Below are 19,363 nucleotides of genomic sequence, written 5' to 3'. Positions count from 1 at the left end.
ATTTTAAAAATGCCTAAAGACCACTTATAACAAGGTAATTATTTCACACTGGATTTGTGAGAGCAATCACTTGGCACACAGCATCACTCTGCTGACCTATGAGTGCAGGCACAACACCTACAGAAAATGTGGGGAATTTTATGAAGTACAGAAATGATAAAAGGTTACATTATCTCCAGCTTATGAGGTTCACAAACGTCACATACCAAGGCCTTCATTATTACTTGAAACTCAAAGTATGGAATCTGGGAGAACTTAGCAGTGTGGTTTTTCACAACGGTTGTTTTACCAAGAAAATGTGCTGAATGGGTATATACATCACCTGAAGCTCAAGTCTTAAGAACTAAATAATCAAGCAGAACCACAGGCAGTGGAGGAAAGCCACAGAGAAAGAAATCCGTATGTCCCACATGCCAGAAGTGTCCCAAGTGCCACTGCTCAGCAGCACACCCTGTGCTCTTGCAGGCTGCCCGCTTCTGAGCTGTATTAACAGGAACGTTGGGTTAAAGTAAGGTCACGGCTTTAAATCAAAAGAATCGATAATTCTAGCTCGTCTTGTACTGCTGAAGGACTGATGTTACTGCCTCCATCCTCAAGGAAATGGACCGCACATGCAGACAGTGCACACAATAATTTATACAAATTAAATTCATTAATCATACAGAATTATTCAACAGTTCTAATGCAGAAATGTGCTAATTTATTTTCCCTCCAGAAGAAAACATAAACAAACAAAAACATCCTCTCAAAAAGCTTTCACCCTTTTAGGAAGGAAAGATATCACTATTTCAATTTGTCAGACGATGTGATTACTGAAGAATTGCTTATTATGGAAAAAAAAGTGGGTAAAATATGGGCTTTAGATGCTGGTAAAGGTACAAACTCCTGCGAGCAGAACTGGGTTTGATCCTGCTGAATGTTCTTTATCAATACAAATCCCCAGGAACATCCATCTTTAGAAGACTTTTTCAAGGGAAGGGGGAGGAGAAGGGAAATTTCAATTTATTAATTCTTTTCAGAGTGTAAGAACCTAAAAAAACTGCTCAGATAGTTTTCACTGAGGATTTTCATTTAAATCTGAAATTCAGACTCAATAGTGAATATACATGAAAAACCTCAACTGACAATATTCCTTTCTCAGAAATAGAAATGCACAGGCTTCAAAATAGGAAGCAGTCCCTGGTGCACCCGCTCCCAGGGAGAGGAGGAAATTCCCAGCCCACTCCAGCAGCAGCTCCTGCTGTGCTCCCAGGAGAGGCAGCAGGGAGAGGCAGAGGCTTTCCCATCTGTCCCTAAAAAGACCAGCAGCTCAAGAAGGTAATTAGCAGCAGACTTCTATGGGCAATGAAAGACTCTTTTCTCCGATGTACATTTTGTAAGAGTGAGAAAGCAGCTGCAGGAGCTGTCCACCCACTCTAAACACCTTCACAAGAGACTGGTGATTCTCTCATACACTTTGGCATTCTTTTCCTTTCCTTTCCTAGCTGCCTCCTTTGTCAACCAAAAATTTTTTAAGTGGGAAACAAGATTATTTTCCTCTAGTCCATCCCCAGCTGACAAGGGGATGACTAGAACAAGGAGAATGCTTTCTACTTCAACAGGAAGTTAGCAGCATCTTCTTCCTTGGACCGCTTTCAAGTGATGAAGAGTACTGACTCAAACATTTCTCCACTGAAATAATTCTAACACTTCCTTAATGACATCAGACAGCATTTCAGAATGCTTTAGCTCAAGGGCCACCTTTGCTTTTCTATTCCAGTTACCTCAGTGCTATACCATTTGAAGTAGTTGTTACAGCAGGTAACCCAAACAGATGTCAGCAGCTGCCTCTTCATTATTCTCTTTCAGAATGCCTTTATAAATAGTAATGTAGACTGAGATCTGGAAGCAGGGTTCATCATCAAAGAGCAATATATGCAAGCAGGTAGAGAACAAACGTACAAACGACATTTCAAACTAAGCAGACCTGCTTATAAATCCTACTTTGTGCTGATGTCTCCAACAAATACATTGTCTTGAGCATATAAACTTAACATTTCCAGGATCAGAACATATTCACTTCAGAACTGACTAGGCATATATTTTGTCCTCCTCTCATGTATCCAGAATTTGTCATTGGTTGAGCAGATGTAATGAGTTAGAGCTATTAATAGTAATTCCCAATTAATTACTCTAAAGGAACATAAACAGTTTCAGTTTAGATTACTGTGTCGCTCTGCTTATTATTTTAGACCAATACGGATATGATATGTAAAGGACATTAATTGTTCAGGCATTAGATTCAGTCAAAAATCATAAAATAAAATTATAAAAAATGTTTTCCCACCCTGCACATTAAAAAGAATCATCAAGAGACTATAACTTCTATTAGGATTTCAACAAAATTGCACCTCCATTTAAATTATTTAAGTACCATATATTTAAAAGTTTAAAGAGATCTGATTAAAGTTACCGGGCCCACCATGTAATAATTCCATTTTAAAAGATCTGAAAAACATGACGCCTCAAGGATTTGAGGGGGAAGAGTGTCTGAAAGGATCAGAACATTAAAATTACACTCATTTTGCTACTTAATCCTGCATCACCAAGAGCACACGCTTCATCTGTGGCTGACACAATACTCTGCATCACTCTGTCCCTCTGTTCTTCCAACTTGCCCTTACCCATCAGCATTTAAAATAAGCACATGGGATTTCTGAAGTTCCTCCCCCGCCTCCCCAGCTCTCAAGAATCACACCTCTGTGCGTCACATAACCACAATGATTACGCTAATATCCTCCTCTCAGGAAAGACCTAGTTCTTAGATTTTACACTGACAAAGACTGTAATCAATTTCAGTGCTCTCATTCATTTCTGTTTCCACACACCTCACTACCTTATATTAGATGTTATTACACTGAACGATATCCTCCTAATCAAAGAGGACAAGGAGCACTGTGAGCTCCCTGCTGGTCCAGGTTTCCATCCTCACGGGCAAGTGGTGAATGTAATCAGAATGAAATTGTATTCAAAACTGCAAATATTTTGTTTCTCTTTCCTAAAAGATATCTGGAGGGAGAGGGGAGATTTCGTGTTACACTTCCCAGTGCAGACATAAATATTTCAATTCAGTAAACATTTAGCGTAGTTCAGAAAGAAATTTTGCTATGAATAAAAGTAACTCTTCTGAGTGATGTTTATGTATACACAGATGTAAATATTCTGTAGATCTAACCAGTTTTCTAAATAAATTTATTCTCTCTGTTACACTTCTGCTTCACAAATGTGAGAACTATATGCCTATGCATCATCTTTATCAATATGAATACTTAGTAAGAGAAATACCAGTTTATCTTCTAATTGTTGGTGAATTTAGTAACACTGTTCCATAGAAGCCCTTGTAGAAAGATTCCAGATAATCATTTCAGCAATAAAATCCTTCCTACACCATGGAACAAGCAGTGTCTACATGTGGACAGTGGAAGTCTTCATCCTTGGAGAGCAGCCTGGTGCCAGCCTGCTGATGGGCACAGGGGAGGGTTTGTAACACTGTGCCCTGCAAAGCACTGAAAACAGGTTCTCGGGCTTTAATGACAGGAGGACGCACACATTTTTTCGTATTAATAAAGCAGTCACAGCAACTTGCACACATGCACTTGTCTCTGCAACAGCATCTTCAAAGGGAGTGGCTTGCAAAACAAACGTAAGGAACTTACTTATGTCTCTACTTATAAGCAGCAAACAGGACCCAACATTTCTAGAAAAAAAATAATGTTGCTACCAAGAAAAAAGCATTCTAATAACTTCTAACAGTCTCATCTGCTATGGATTAGACAATGGGAAGCATAGTGTGGATTTAAAATTCTCTGGAATATTTACAAGGCAGTGACAGACACCAGCACATCCCCCACTGGACATAAACCAGGCCATTGTCTGAGAACCCAGCTAACAAACTTCTCATTTTTTTTTTAAATGCTGGAATCTATTTAGCATCCAGGCTCAGATGCTGAGGCTGCTAGGCACATTCCTACAGTGGGAACTCTCTTGGAACTGGGAGCAGGAGTTCAGTGGCCAAAGGACCTGCAATGCGTGATTTAAACTCAGCTTTCCCCAGAACTCTAAGCTACAGTAACACAAACTCTGATGGACACAAGCATCAGGCACAGAGTGACATGCAGCATCTGCATGCACGCTTTCTACATGAAAGGGAAGAGCTCAAGAGAGCAGCGGCCACCAGACAGCGAAAGGCTTTGCAAAAGCAGAGCTCTGCTTCCTTTCATACCTAATGCCCTTGGAAGGCGGAATGCTGCTTTATATTTACAAAAACAGGAGGTTTGCTAGCTTCCCACACATTAATAACAATTGTGTATGTTTGTTTTTTTTTTTTATCTTTTGAGATAACATACTTGTCTGTTTCCCTGCCTTCTGAAGCATGTAAACTTTTGCCCTAACTTAGAGTTATAAATATTCTGTGAATGTTCTATTGGGTTGCTGGAAGTCTAAATCTACTAGCGATTGTAGCCATGTTTGTTGGATAAAACCAGTTTACTGCAGTTTACAGCACTGCTGTTCCATTAAGGGAAGGAACTGTCCTGCTCTGGGAGCGCAGCCTCACCTTGAGCACTGGGAACAGTTTTGGGGTGCACAATTACGAAGGATATAAAACTATTAGAGAGCATTCAAAGGAGAGCAACAAAGATGAGAAAGGGTCTAGTGTGTGAGGAGCAGCTGAGGTCCCTGGGTTTGCTCAGCCCAGAGCAGAGGAGCTGAGGGGAGGCCTCATGGCGGCTACAGCTCCTCACAGGGAGCGGAGGGGCAGCGCTGAGCTCTGCTCTCTGTGACAGCGACAGGGCCCGAGGGAACGGCATGGAGCTGTGTCAGGGGAGGGTCGGGGGGTTAGAGAGAGGTTCTGCACCAGAGGGCGGTGGGCATGGAAGAGGCTGCCCGGGGCAGCAGGCATGGCCCTGAGCTGCTGGAATTCATCCAGCAAGAGTTCGGTGGTCTCAGAAATACAGTTTGATTTTTGGGTGGTGCTGTGTGGAGCCAGGAGCTGGACTCAATTGTCCTTGTGAGTCCCTTCCAACTCATAATGTTCTATGATTCTATGATTCTCCATCAGCCATTAAACTCCCATGGCAGGAAGATGTTCCTCTAATGAAGTTAATAAAAATGGCAGAAGAAAGCAAATCACTTAGCTCCTCTCCTTTATAGATTTCTGCTACCAGTTGTACTCCTCGAGGGACTGTGGAGACCTGCCAGCTAATTTTGTGGACAGGATGGCTTCTAGACTTGCCTCTGATCTGCAAATGATGTTATTATTTCTTCATTATTGTCTGCTGTTTAAAATCAGCATCTTTCTCCCAAGAGGGAGATTGCTCAGAGTTGCTTGTGAGAGCCGTTTAGCTCGCAGGGGTGGGCCTGCTGTGGTCCTACAATATACCTGTGTCAGGGTTAATGTCACGTCAAGGCACTATTAGGACCTCCTTTCCTTCCACGGTTATTCATTCAACTGTAAGAATACTAATGCAATTTAAAGTTTCTTCCAGAGCGCTGTTGGCTGGCCTTCAGGGTTATTGTAATTATATGGAGAGAGATTTCAAGGTTTCTGAGAGCACTGGGGTAGTAATTGCCGTTGTGGGGAAGGACTAGGTTTTCAGTTACACTAGAGAAGCGCAGAATTGAAAGCAATTGCCTCCACATTCAGCACTAAGTACTGACTCTGCCCATGACCTCTGCCATGCCATCCGAGCTGCATATTGGAACTTTCCCATCACATTCCCATCTGTGAAACTGAGATAATGCTTTTTATCAGCTTTGTGGGGATTTTATAATTCAGTGTTCCTGAAGAGCACAGAACTGCCAGCTACAAAACTTTCTCAGGGCTTGGAAAACAGAATTCCAGCAGAGAACCCTCAAAATGCACTGAAAGAGAAGACACTGCTCTTCTTCTTTTATTATAAAATGAATAATTTAAGAATATTCTCACTTGCTGTCTTGAAACCATCTTTTACATGTCCCTGGGCAGAGCTGGAGGCAGCACGGTTTGCATGCCAGCCGCTGTTTGTTAACCGGTTCAGTAACACCGTGGGCTGTGAGGCACTGGCTGTGCCGGCATGGTAGACAAGATGCTCCTCTGCGTGTTATCCCAGTATTAGAATCAGGCTTATGCAACTGATTAATAACAAAAGCAATCTATTTTCTCTGCCTTACATGTATGATCTTGCAAGTGTACCCAGTGTGCATTACCTGTGCTGCTCTGAGGCTGGACTTGGATTTAGTTTAAATTATTCTTGCACTATTTCCATGGCATTCTCCCTCTCCTGGGGCCACTGCTGGCTGCAAAGTTCCCTATATTCAAAAGAACCAAAATGCTATATTCTTCTTGAAAAACATTTGGATGGTTTAATTGTCTGCCTAGGTTCCTATGACAACCACAGCAACACAAACAGCCTTCCTGGCAACCACAGGAGACCGAAATCTCTGCTCTCTCCCCTCCCCTCCTCCTCATAACTTCTCAATTTAGAACACACAGTAACTGAATAAATATGACTAGCAAAAAAAAAAAAAAGAAGTGGTGTCTAGTATACAAGGCTTGCACTGGGGAAACCTCTTGCAAATGAAAATGTATTACTGTATTTTAAGATAACAGTCAAAACATTGCCTGTTATGTCAGTGTTATCAAAGTACCTTGGGATCAACTGTGAAGAGCAGTGCAGAGCTATAAAGATACAGACAGGAGGGGTTTCTCTGTCAGCTCATGAGGTTGTGGCGAGCTGTTAAAAATGTTTGACAAGATCTCTCCTTGTGCCTCACAGAACCCCTCACCTGGCTAGCAGGCTATGCATCACAAATAGATTCACAAGTCAGAGCTGCTGGGATTATGGTGGCTGCAGAGACATGTGGCTGCACACAAATCGTGTGGTGTGACCATATGCACCCCTCTATGTCTGCAGCTCACATCTTTCCAGCAGGAAAAGCATAAACAAAACAAGAGCACAGCAGCACAGAAACACTGCGTGGTACAATCAATGCAAGCACAGCAGAAGCCATTTCTCTGAAACTCCAGCATCACGGAATATGGCCAGCACTGCTGCCCCAGCAAACTAAGGTCCAGCAGATCCCAGACAATGTAGCCTGTGTCTTCTTTCTCCTCTAAGCAAAATTTCTGGCCCAAAAAAAAAAAAAGGCCAGAATTAAGTCCGGAGGTTTTAAGACCCTTAAACCCATTCAGCCAATACTGGATGGCATTAAACCATCAAAGCACACAGGAGTTACAAAGAGGCTGTGTGTGATACTCATGTTTAGTGGATGTTCACAACTCACAAAATTGTCTTTAAAGCCATTAAACTAGTTTCTGATTGTAAAAATACCATATATCTTTTAAATACTCGTCACTGTAAATCTAGCTTGTGACAACATAACTGTGAAACAAAGGGACTGCAATTCCTAGCACAAGCACAGCTATGATTTCTTCACCAGTGTGGTTGGTCTCCCTTAAGCACCCATCCTCCCTACACTGGCAGAACGATACAGACGGCTCCTGCCACTCCGAGCAACTGGAAGTGTAACTATACAGGTTTCACCACAGCAATCCTCTTGGTTGGAGAGGAAATCCTCCCCATGGGACCAGTTTTGCTGTGAAGCAGACTCAGCATTTGAGGAACCAGAGGTAAGAAATATATGATGTGAACCGTTGGAAGCCACAATTCTGTAGTAATTCCCTCCAAACTATTATGCAGAAGTACATGTATGTGCAAGGAGGGGAGATGCATGCCAGTCCCACAGGATATGTAACAGAAGGCAGCACCTGGTGTTCTACAGCTTGAATGACCAGATTGTAGAAAACTTCCTGATTATGCAGACCAGGTGGAGACAAGATTAGAAATTAATGAATGAAACACTAGAAATGGGGACGCGCACACAATCTTTGGAAAAAGAAATGTAGTTGTTTCACTGGATTTCTTTCTTAAGGCAGGAAATTCACTCTAATGACTATCACTGTAACAAATTTAAAACTTGAATTTTTGCTTTAAAGATTTTGAACAGGATCATTATGCTATGAAACTATTGTACAATATATAAATATTGTATTCTGCAATTTGAACTTGAAATATTTCTTTCTTCTTGTCTAATTTGCTCCAGTAGCCTGTACAAGGAGCGCTGTGTGAGACTGAATCACGAATGTAAAAGGATTACCAATACCTATGTTTTCTACATGCCATGTAATAAAACTATCTAATAAAGTTTATCTACCAACTATACATTACAAATTTATGTTTCCATTTATGTCTTACTGTGTGCTTTTATCATTTTCCTAAATACAGAATAGTACTTAAAATTACAGTATATACGAAATTAATGTTGACTCAAAATATGAAGGCCCCTTGCTGCATCTGGAATGAGTCACTAGGCATAACATCCTAATAGTATTGAAATCAAAAGGAGGACAGTTTTAGAGCCATTTTAAATTAATGATTTTACGATCAGTTGATATCTTCATATCTTCCAAACTCTGTCCAGTATGACTTGCTACCACTTATACATTTGGATTTAATTTCTGAGAAATACACGTGAACAAAAAAAGAAGACCAAACCACCACATAAAATTTTGCATATTTCCCAAGTATGTTTATGGTGTGCAGGTAGCATAGATAAGCTACGGTAAGAGGGTTTTATCAGCAGTAATTACACACTTATCAGCAGTAATTATGTTATCCTCTTGTGCCATTGAACCATTCCTCATTATAAGCCTAGCTGTGGTAATTTTTCAAGTGTTGATAAAGCCCTTCCAGGACTTTATTCCACCTCTTGAAGTCACTCCTTAAGAACAGTCAATACTTCAGCAAACTTGGGAAGTGCTGTGACTTCATAGGGAATCTTTGTGCTGCTTAAGAAAAAGAGGTGTGATGTATTTTGCACATCACTGGGTATTTTGCAGTTATGTTGGGTCTTTTCAGTGAATTCACACATTTTTACATGGTAAGTGCAACGTACATCATGTTGCCCACGTTAAGCTGAGGAACACAGAAATGTAGCTGCAAACCATGCTTTTGGCAATTTGAACTTTTCAGATTTTTACCATTTCAGATTCTTCAGCAACAAGTTCTCCTCATTAGGGCAATAATAAAAAATGTTTTTTAATCAAAGTATTTAAAAAGAAAATTAATTCAGGGCGTATAAACGTATATTTAGGGAATATACCACCTCAAATGAATGAAGACCTCTGGGGAAAGTTGATCTAACTAATTGCTGGTATACCTCTGCCATACTTTCAAAGTGGCAGAACACGCAGAACCCACTAAGATAAAAGCTTTTATTTTGGATGTTTTTTAGAACGTAATTGCCCATTTATTTACAATGCTAATTCTTTTTTCTTCCAGAAGATCCTAAGAGTAAGATTCTATGTAAAAACAAAAGTGTTCTCAACAGCACAAAATATACCATCAGTACAGCATAAGACCAGAAAATCTTGAAAATGATTTACCTGCCCCAAGCTGCTTTCGTTGTAGAATGTTTATCAACAGGGATGCACGAGGACTCAACAACACTTGATTTATTCAATTTGTAGCAGAGACCACAGTCCGGATCTAACATACATCCATTACAATAACTGAAAGAGAAAGAAAGACTTAAGCAACACTTTATTTACTTGTAAATGTCAAAACCAACAGCGTCGTCTAATCATTCTTGGGATGCACATAATCAAGTTGTCAGTATTGAAGACAAGATAATAGAAATGGCCCAAAAGAGAATACAAATAACTTTCTCCTTCGTCTGCACTACATTTCAGCAAAGGGCAAGTCCACTTGCAAATCTTGAGCACTGTGAATCTTGATCAGGATTCAGGAGAAATCACCTATGAAATCAATTTTGAATTTAAAAACAAAGATAGATTGTGGTTGAAGAGAAAGAATTGTGTATCATACAACTGATAACCAAACCAGGATTTGGGCACATACGGATTTGGGAGTCAGTCTGAAATCATGTCACCATGTCCATGTCTCCATGTGAGAGCTCAGGCAATGAGCTCCTAGGCAGAGTCAACGTGTCAGCAGAGCCAATCCATAGAGAGGCATCCAGTGCCCGCACAATATCCCATCTGCCCTTCACTGTGGTCAGCAGTGCTCTTGTTGATCATTTGCCAGCTCCATAAATAAGTCCCAGATTTCCTTGGGATTCTTAAAGAGCAAGAAATGCTCATGTTTAGGCAAAGTTTGGTCAATGCAGTCTAGAGAGTGATTCAGGTGACAAGGCTGCAAACTTCTTCTCCAGACTCTTTATCGTAACAACGACTCAGTGAATGAAGAAATAATCTCCTTAAACTACTACACTGTAATTAGCAAATGTAAAAGTAACTGTATAACAAAGTTCCAAAAACTAAATCAGTAAAGTAGATTATATGGATTTTAAAAATCCGAAAGCACATGTTTACTACTGAGTTATTTTAACTTACCTTACTAGGATGTTTCTAAAAGTAGTATAATAAAGTGAGTTTGTATTATATTTGGCAAAAAAAAAAAAAAAAAAGTCTGGGAAAGTACTGAAACCAATGTATTAATTTGAACTTGGTACTTTAGGTCTTCTCTGAAGTTTCAGAACCATGTGCTCTTTGTTACTGGGGGCTTTCTAAATTATCAAATTATTGCAAAATTCCACATTCCTCTTGCACAACTGAGAGGTCAAATTCAGGTTTGAACATCTTGCTTTTTTTTTTTTTTTTGTATAATTACATCAGCTCTTAGCAGTTAAGATTTCTTTTTTCTCTTTCTTACATAGATTAAAAAAAATACAGCTCTGCAATTACCAGCTATGAAAGGAACACTTCAATAATACATTACATTTGTTGAGGTTGGACTTGATGATCTTGAAGTTCTTTTCCAACCTGAGCAATTCTATAATTATATGATTAGATAAACTTACTTGCATTTTGTTAATCACTGTTATGTAAATCACAGCAATGGACATTAACCAAAACAGCTGACAGAAACAGAAGACAGCAGATTTTTTTTTAAAATATTTTATACATTTTTAGATAAAATATTCTATATTTTTTATAAATCATGAATGTTTAGGTATATAATAAGAATTACAAAATAACTAAAATATTATAGCACCTACTACTGAAAAAATGACATTCTGTGATTTCAAACAGGATGCTAATATGTGATTTTCAAACAACAGAATGCCATCCACCCCAGATATGTTGTATACTGAAGTATTTTTTAACAGAATCGATTTCTAAAAAGACTCCTGTTACATACTCAGCCTGGCTTCCTGGCACAGAAGTCCGCTACCTCCAAATACTGTGTGCTATCCAATGCAGTGGTGGATTTTCAAGTCAAATATATGGAAATTACATTTAACATGAACACTAGATGGAAAATATGACACATTAAAGTGTCAATTATAGTCAGGAATTCTCTCAGGAGTATTACAGGATTCAAGGTTCTCTAGATTTATTTTTCTTGGATTTTACTTCAGGCAGAAATACAGCCAAGTACACAGCATCAGGCAGAACATCAGCATGACATGAGTGCACAGGAATGCCAATGAGACACAACGATGGGTATCATCCCTGTGGTTTTCCCTGCCAAGGACAGAACAGGGGTGGGACAACTCATCATTTACCTTAGTGTCCTCACAAAAATCCATGCACGAGATGAATGACAAAACTAAACTCTTTACTCTGTCCTACTGGGCTCACTTTACAGATAATTCCACATAACTACATATAGAGTTGTGTATAGGTAACCAGTCAGTTGTGAAGCAGAACATATCTCATTAATTTTTCCTTTTCCATCCGTCCAGAAAAAAAATTAAAAATTTGATTATTAATTTCAGTATCTGTCTACAGGCCTGTTAGTTCACGTGCCCTCAGGCCTTATGAGTGTGCATAACTGTGTCTCGCAGTTGGCACTGAAGATGATAAAGGCTGCTGGATTTCAAGAGATGCCAGAAGTCAGAGATTATTGTTACTCATAACAGATTAACACTCCAAAAATTAAAGTAGAAATAAAATATGTATTAGTTTCAGGCTTATGCTCTTCTTCACTTCAGCCCTATGATTGTTTGCTAAATAGAAATATTTGAACAATTTGACCCTGAGCCCATGTTCTTGCCTACATGCTCACAGTGAGGCAGAGAAATCAGGAAGCACAATGAACCAGGAAAAGAAATGTATAGTATACCACTTACTGACATCTAACTATCGACTACAGATCTCCTTCCTGTCCTGAAATGTACCTTCTTATCAGCCCTACCCAGATATACCCAACTGTATGTCAGAATAATGAAACAGAAAATAGAAATGCTGCCACTTATTCGAATACACACTGCAGACCAGTTTCGGCACTGAAAGCTCCATACCAGAATACACCAGGATGTCTATGTTAAGAAGGATATTTGCATCCAATTATAAAAGGGAAATGCATTTTCTGCACTTTATCAGGAAATATTGATTTTCATGCTAAGGTCATGATGTAGCGTCTTGGAAACAGGCTCCTTCATGAAAAAGCAGCAGAAAATTCCCAGACAGAATGTTCTCAGTGAGACTGTCAATTTGTCAGTATTGAAATATCTGGCAGAGATGATTTCATTTTGATGAAACCAGGCAGCATTGTAGCAGGAAGGTTCTGCAATGCACCTAGTGCCCTCACAGCTGGATCCTAGGCAATCCAACAAGAAGGCAAGGGTCTGGACTTCAGGTGCTTCAGCCTATGCAGCAGAGTAACAGCGAGTAGAGAACCAGGAATGTGAGGCTCCAGAAGTCCCAGCTTCTTTGCAGCTCAGTGAATGAAGCCCCTAAAACAGAAGTCTTAGTATTCTGGCCCCTCAGTTTATTGGGAAGAGCCACAGAAAGGGATTTCTGGGATACTGCTTCATTGTCAAAGCACATTTACCGACAAGATGACGGACCGTTAGGAGGCTACCTATCCCCAAACTTATAATTCCCCACTCTGACTGTGCCAACTCAGCTGAGGCTTCCTAAACTCTTCTATTCTTTTCAGCTGACCAAATGGGAATATATGAAGCTTTGAAAGCCTGACAGCACTAGCTTCAACGTCCCTTGGCTAGCAGTTTCTTGTCAGCCCGAGCACACAAGCTTTCAGGATTTAGCCTGCCCTATTAACTTTTTTTTCTGAGGTTACAATTTGATCCCAAAGATGACAATTCCTTCCTCTTTCAGAGAGGATTTGAAGTATTTAGATGTATAATTAATCAGCTAGCTCTGCACATCTTTTCTGAACCAAAAGTACAGCTTGCTTGCTTTCTAACAGTGTAGTTTAGCAGCCCCTGGTGCAGTTTCTCAAAAAGATGAAATAAAATCTCTGTCCTGTTGAAGTGATCCTCCAGATGCCAATGAAAGGTTCACAATTGCTTCCTCCTGCTTTTCTTTCCTCCACTGCTTGGAATACCTCATACTCATGTTTGGATTGTCACTATATTTTGTGTTTTAACATTTGTAAAAGTACTTCTAAGTACAGCTTTCCTACAGCTCTCAGGGGTCTCTGAATTTGAGCTGCAAAGTGTACCTTGCCAATTCAAGTGATTTAGTATTAAAAGACCTTTGTCCACTGCTCTTGTTCTGGAAGCACCGCTACTCTTTCTGTCAAGCTATTTCATATTTTTTCTAGCCAAACCTCAAATTCTGAATTGGTTTTATGATTTTATCAATTTTCAGTTTTGCCTTATATTTAGGAACCTTCAACTTTCCCTTCCACGTTTTGCTATCCAATTATAAAACTGTATTACTATGAAAATCAGATCCTCTCACAACATGCAAGACATTTTCCTCATGCCCTGACCGACTGGGTCTTTTCCACAGAACAAGTTTCAGTGCTGAGTCCCTGCTGAACCTCCACTCCTGCTCATAATCCTGAACAAGGTTTTCCTTATAGAACTGTGGGAACAGTAAAAAGCCTTTCAGGCAGCAGACGCTTGAGGTAGGAATAGAAGGCACTTGTGGTATCTGTTGAGGATTAGCACATGCCACCAAAGAGAACACACGCTGCAAATCACTGCAGGCTGGAAGGGGACATCACTTTGTGCTCTTTTCTGCTCTTCCCAGCTTGCAGTTTGTCACGCTGAAGACATGTTCTAGGCTAGATGGGTCTTTGATCTTAGCTGGCATGCCCTCATGTTTAGTCTTTGCTCTCAAAATTGTTTATGCACATGACCCTCTACCTCCCGCACTTCATCTCTGTGAACAAACTCCCATCAGTTGCGTGGTAGGAACTTGTTCAAGACTGCATCATGCTTGTATTCAAAGTCTAGTGCTGTTTGCATGTGCTTCACTGCACCTCAGGCACAAAAACAAGCACTTCCTTATCCTTCTGACGATTCCCATGTTGCTTCCAAAAGCCAATCATTAAATTCTGATTGATCAAATACCACTGAGCAAAGAATACACGGGATAGTTTAAGTAGTTAAATCCCTGGGAACTGCAAGATACTACTTCAAGCTGCCGTATCTGGGACACAGGAAATAGGGTATTCAACACAAATGACAAAAACCCAGCAGGGCTTCAGGAGCACTTTCCTGCTACTGCAACAAACTAAACTACAAAAGCCCATTTACTGGGCCCTGCTGACAGTCTGAGAGGTAATGCACGTACCTGATGTGCTTACATCCTCATGGCTGCATCCCTGCTCCAGAAGCAGCCTGCCAGCAGCTGGTGTGCTGGGATGCTGACCCACACACAGAGTATCCTCATCTACGCATATGTGAGGATCAATCCTCTCTTGGCTTAGATGACCTTTTGTCTGAATTTATATTTTAATGAGAATCATATTTCAAAAAAATACTGGTTCTGAGGTATAGGGATAGTATGAAGGATCCTGAACTCAGATTGTTAACTCGGAAAAATAAAGTACAACAGTTTATTTATATCAAATACTTAATGGAGTATGTGCTCACTCTATTTCTACTAAAGATATTTAAAACATTGAAACCAGTCAGTTTCAGGACTGGTCACAATAAAACATTGTTGCTAAATTCATAAAGAAAGTACATATTTTTGCCTATTAGCTATCTAGTATAATTATTGTGTAACAGCACTCAGCGTCAGAGCCTTCAGCTCAGTGGTGTGTAAGCATACAATGAACTGAGGAACTTGGACCATGTGAGGATGACTAAGTCAAAAGAAGAACAAGGGAATCCTTGTGTGCCCAGCCCAGCTGATGCTGTCCGGATTGTTTTACTCAAAGTATGAAGACAACCAGTTTGGGAAGGAACCTGAGGAAGTTCTGTACAGGTATCATTTCCCTAGAGTATGAGCCTCAGGGTTAGCCTGAGATCAACCGCAAATTTACCATTTTCACGTAGCAGCATTACTTAACCTGAACAAGTTCACATTATGCCTTGTACAGATGACTAAAGCAGTACAGTAAAAGAGATTCTTGACTGAAGGAAGATAAAAAGGCCAAGAACAAAAGGACAAAGGACAATGTCATTGTTCAGAAATGGGTCAGTTCCCAAAGAAAGGTGGAGTGGGATGGTCACCTGCGATTTGCTGAATACTGGGAAAAGACAGAAGCCAGCTACTGCATGTGCCCTAGACTTGACCTCTTCCCAGAAGCAGGCAGGACCCCATAAAACTGGGAACATCTTTATAGCTTTGAAAATTCAGGAAAACAGCAGGATTGGACAGCTCATCTTTTCTCAATGAAAGATTTTGGAATCCTGCTGTTCGGTACTCCTAAATTTACCTCTGAACTTCTCCTTGAAGATAAATAATACACTGCAGCTATTCTGTTGAACAGACTCAGATCAAAGAAGAGATGTGGTCACACTGTGAACACCTGTACAGCCTTACCTGGGCTAAGTGTGAAAATAAAGTTTGATTTAAGGGTGGTACACAGGCGGGTGTTCCCCTTTCCTTTCCTTTCCTTAGTGAGACCTCCTCCCTGTGAAGAGGTGCGGAGACCTTCAATGGCCAGGAGTCCTGTTGGACTTGTGTTACCTCCATGATGACCTTGTGAATAAAGACTACATTTTTTTTTTTTTTTACTGATTTACACATTATTTTTTGACTGTTGCTCCACTATCATATTGTGATTCTCTACACCAAATGAAAATATTTTACTTGATATTTGCAGAGCACCTTACTGGTTTACTTTCTGCAAAAAATGGGTCTGTTTGCAGCTCTTTCAGAAGACAGTATTCAAGCCCTAGGTGCATTTTTCAGGACATTCACAGTGCTCTTTATTTGTCAGTCCACTGTATCTTCATTGCTATTCTTCCAGCAGCAGGAATTAATTTGAGCAGAGGAATACAGATCAAGGGAACAACAAACAAACAGGCTGTTTGTAGTAGTTCTGAGGTCTCCATCATGGACACCCATGTTTATTCTAATCCAGCAAATGCAATCTTTTGGCAAAGACAAATAAGGGTGATGTTTAGGGCCATTGTGATATTGGGGCTTTGAGCACCTGAAAGGGAAAACAAATCCTTGATATAATAGAGAACCACAGCATTACTGACGCCTAATAACAGGTACTAACCAAACTAATCGTTCCCAGAGTTTTCCATTGACTAGAAATACATGGCTGACAATCTGATAGTGGCCTTTCAGTATCTCAAGGGGAGCTACAGTAAAGAAAGGGACAGACTCTAGCAGAATCTGTGGTGATAGAAGGAGGAGAAATGGCTTCAAGCTTAAAGAGGGTAGATTTAGATTGGATATAAGGAAAAAGTATTTTACAGTGAGGGTGGTGAGGCACCAGAACAGGTTGCCCAGAGATGTGGTCGATGCCCCATCTCTGGAGACTTTCAAAGCGAGGCTGGATCAGGCCCTGGGCAACAAGATCTAGTTGTGCATGTCCCTGTTCACTGCAGGGGAGTTGGACTAGATGGCCTTTAGAGGTCCCTTCCAACTCTAAGGATTCTATGATTCTTTGTTAGGACTCCCCCTATACTATGAAGCGTCCAATCTGCATACAGGTTTAGACCCTGGAAAGTGCACCTCACCCCAGAGAAGCCCTGCGCCATGCTAGCTGAAGGACTGCTGGCTGCATTTGCGTAGGCACACATATCTGAAAGTGGTGATGGTGGCTACAGGGACATAGCATTATGTGTTCATCTTCTGAAGTCCTGCTGACTTTTGGTTTGCCAGAAGTTCCTGAGACCTATTCGAGGCTTGCAAAGTATAACACTAAGCAATGTGAGATACCAGCAGTTACACCGAAGTGAGCCAAAACATGGATTAAACAGCAATAAACCCTTCCAGAGGACATACGAAAAACTAACTTCCATCTTCTAGCAGAGGTTGATTGGTGAGGACGCCATTTATTTTCTCGTGACAAAAACATTTCTTTTAATTTCATCCAACTTACTGACCATGTACCCTGAAAGCAGCCCACTGGTATCTTGAGCAGCCACATTTCCAAGTTGTATATAATGTATGGTCATCCACTCCAAAAATAATTTAGATAAAGGAATAAATTAATCTATATGCTCTCTGTATAGCTACAAGAGCTCAGCAGAAAGGCACGCTGAAACCAGGATGCTCCTGGGGACACCACTCGAGATGAAATGTTTAAAAGCATTTTTTTTTCCCTTGATCCATACTAAAAGCAAACAGCATTGCTTGTAGTTCCTGCAATCTTGGCTGAAGACACTTGGTATTTTCAGTCTTCCTGGTACTGAGGCAGTGGCTGCCATCACCTCCCATAATGAACATTGAAATTTATTATTCCGAAGGAATAATATTCCTCAGCTCCAGCAAGGTAAGAGTTTGAGAATGTTTGGAATCAGGAAAATTGATATCCCAAACATAAATTTTTATACACGTGTGAAAGTTGTCACTCACAATGTAAATGCCTATTTTTTACTGAATCCTTTTAAAGAGTCGGTGCTGTTGCCTAATTGTGTCATTTGTGGGCAACCGCATACATATATTAGTTTCAACTCACCTGGCTTTGGTGTCTCTTTCCAAAGTTGTAGTACAAGATTAAAATAAAATCTCCTTAAGCTGTCTCATACACTGCTCACTATTTTCCATCCCTCCTACAAGTTCATTTCTGTCTACACTAAGAGAGCTCATTCTTTTTCAGCATACTGCCAAATGAAAATATGTAATTGATTTTATTGCTCTTATCTAGACCCCTTGAATTATCATCTCTGCTTTTGCTCTCTCAATATCAGAAATCACAACAGATTAAAGCATTCCAATAATTCATTAAATAATGTGCCTTTATTTGAACTACTTGCTATATTTTGTCATGTTTTTAGCCAGAAGTGCTCACTATACTTCTGAAGGTGAACTAGCCATATTTCTTATACGCAATTTTATATACCATTTCAGGTTATATAATCATCTAACTTCATTAGATAGCAAATAACAAGTTCTGCAAATGGTGCATCAGCTGTCTCCAGACATCTTGTCCAAACAGTTAACCTAAGTCTGAGGCAAATCCTTTTGACATCTTGCTATTAACATTTTCTTACTCTTAAAGGAGAGCATTTGAAAGCTCTTTTCCCCCTCTTCATGCTTTAACTAGTTTACTTGTAGTTTAAAAAACTGTATAGGCGTATCTAAAAAATACCAATATGGTTGACAACGCAGTGGAAAAATAAGTAAAAACGTAGCTTTTGAAAGTTGTGATCCTCATAGATCACAAGCACAACAGATTTTGAACTCAAATAAGAATTTCTTCAGCCACATAGCCAGTTTTGACTCAATTAGGACACTGACATTTACCAGCCTGCCAGCTAGGTGTACGGAAGAGCATTCACACAGGAGTAAGAAAATACAAAATACAGAACATGGCACATTCGTAACACCTAACATAACATAACAAAGAAGATCTCAAGTGTGCAGACTGGTGCTTAACTGCCCTACTTTTTCCAAGAAACTGCAAAGGATTATTCACAGTATTTAAGCAAAGAGTCTAATTTTCTTCTCTATTGAGGTAAGTAAAGATTTTAACTTTAGGTATGCTACTTAACTACTTATACTAGAGTGCGTGAATACTTGTCCATTACCCACATGAGGCTGTAAAACCCAATTAGTAGGAAAGAAGTCTTCATGAATGACCATGAAATCTCACCTGTATTTTGTGCAGGTAGAGTTTTGATGTGAAGGATCTGGTGGATTAAGTGTGACTCTTGGCGAGACCTGAGCTGACAGCAAAAATCCCGAAGCTAGGATAATGAGTGCTACAGCAGTACCTAAAAATACAGATAAAGAACAACGTGATACTTCTCTCCAGAAAACATGAAATAATTCTCTGTTGAACTGAGCTATGCTTGAGAAAGCAAGGTACCCTATTATCATGCACACAGCATTTGCCATTATGCAGAGCAGTTGTGATGAGAACCTGAGAAAAATACCCTTTACTACATCTCCATCTTGAGTTAAGTTAGATTAAAGTCAAGTGCATCG

General features: G+C 40.0%; 1 protein-coding gene across 2 annotated transcripts in view; it reads right to left on the bottom strand.

The window, feature by feature from the left end:
• The window catches only part of SLC2A13 (solute carrier family 2 member 13), a 146,643-nt gene that overhangs the window by 18,989 nt on the left and 108,291 nt on the right, over positions 1–19,363 (bottom strand). For both annotated transcript variants that reach the window (XM_021384623.1, XM_021384622.1), the window contains exons 6-7: positions 19,029–19,149; positions 9,464–9,589 (exon numbers count right to left, since the gene is read on the bottom strand). In XM_021384623.1, coding sequence (XP_021240298.1) covers positions 9,464–9,589; positions 19,029–19,149 — 247 coding nt within the window. The remainder of the gene's footprint in view (positions 1–9,463; positions 9,590–19,028; positions 19,150–19,363) is intronic.

Source organism: Numida meleagris, chromosome 1, assembly GCF_002078875.1.
Source record: "Numida meleagris isolate 19003 breed g44 Domestic line chromosome 1, NumMel1.0, whole genome shotgun sequence".
Taxonomy (NCBI): domain Eukaryota; kingdom Metazoa; phylum Chordata; class Aves; order Galliformes; family Numididae; genus Numida; species Numida meleagris.
Note: the sequence above shows the minus strand (reverse complement) of the source record. Positions and strands in the feature narration are given on the sequence as shown.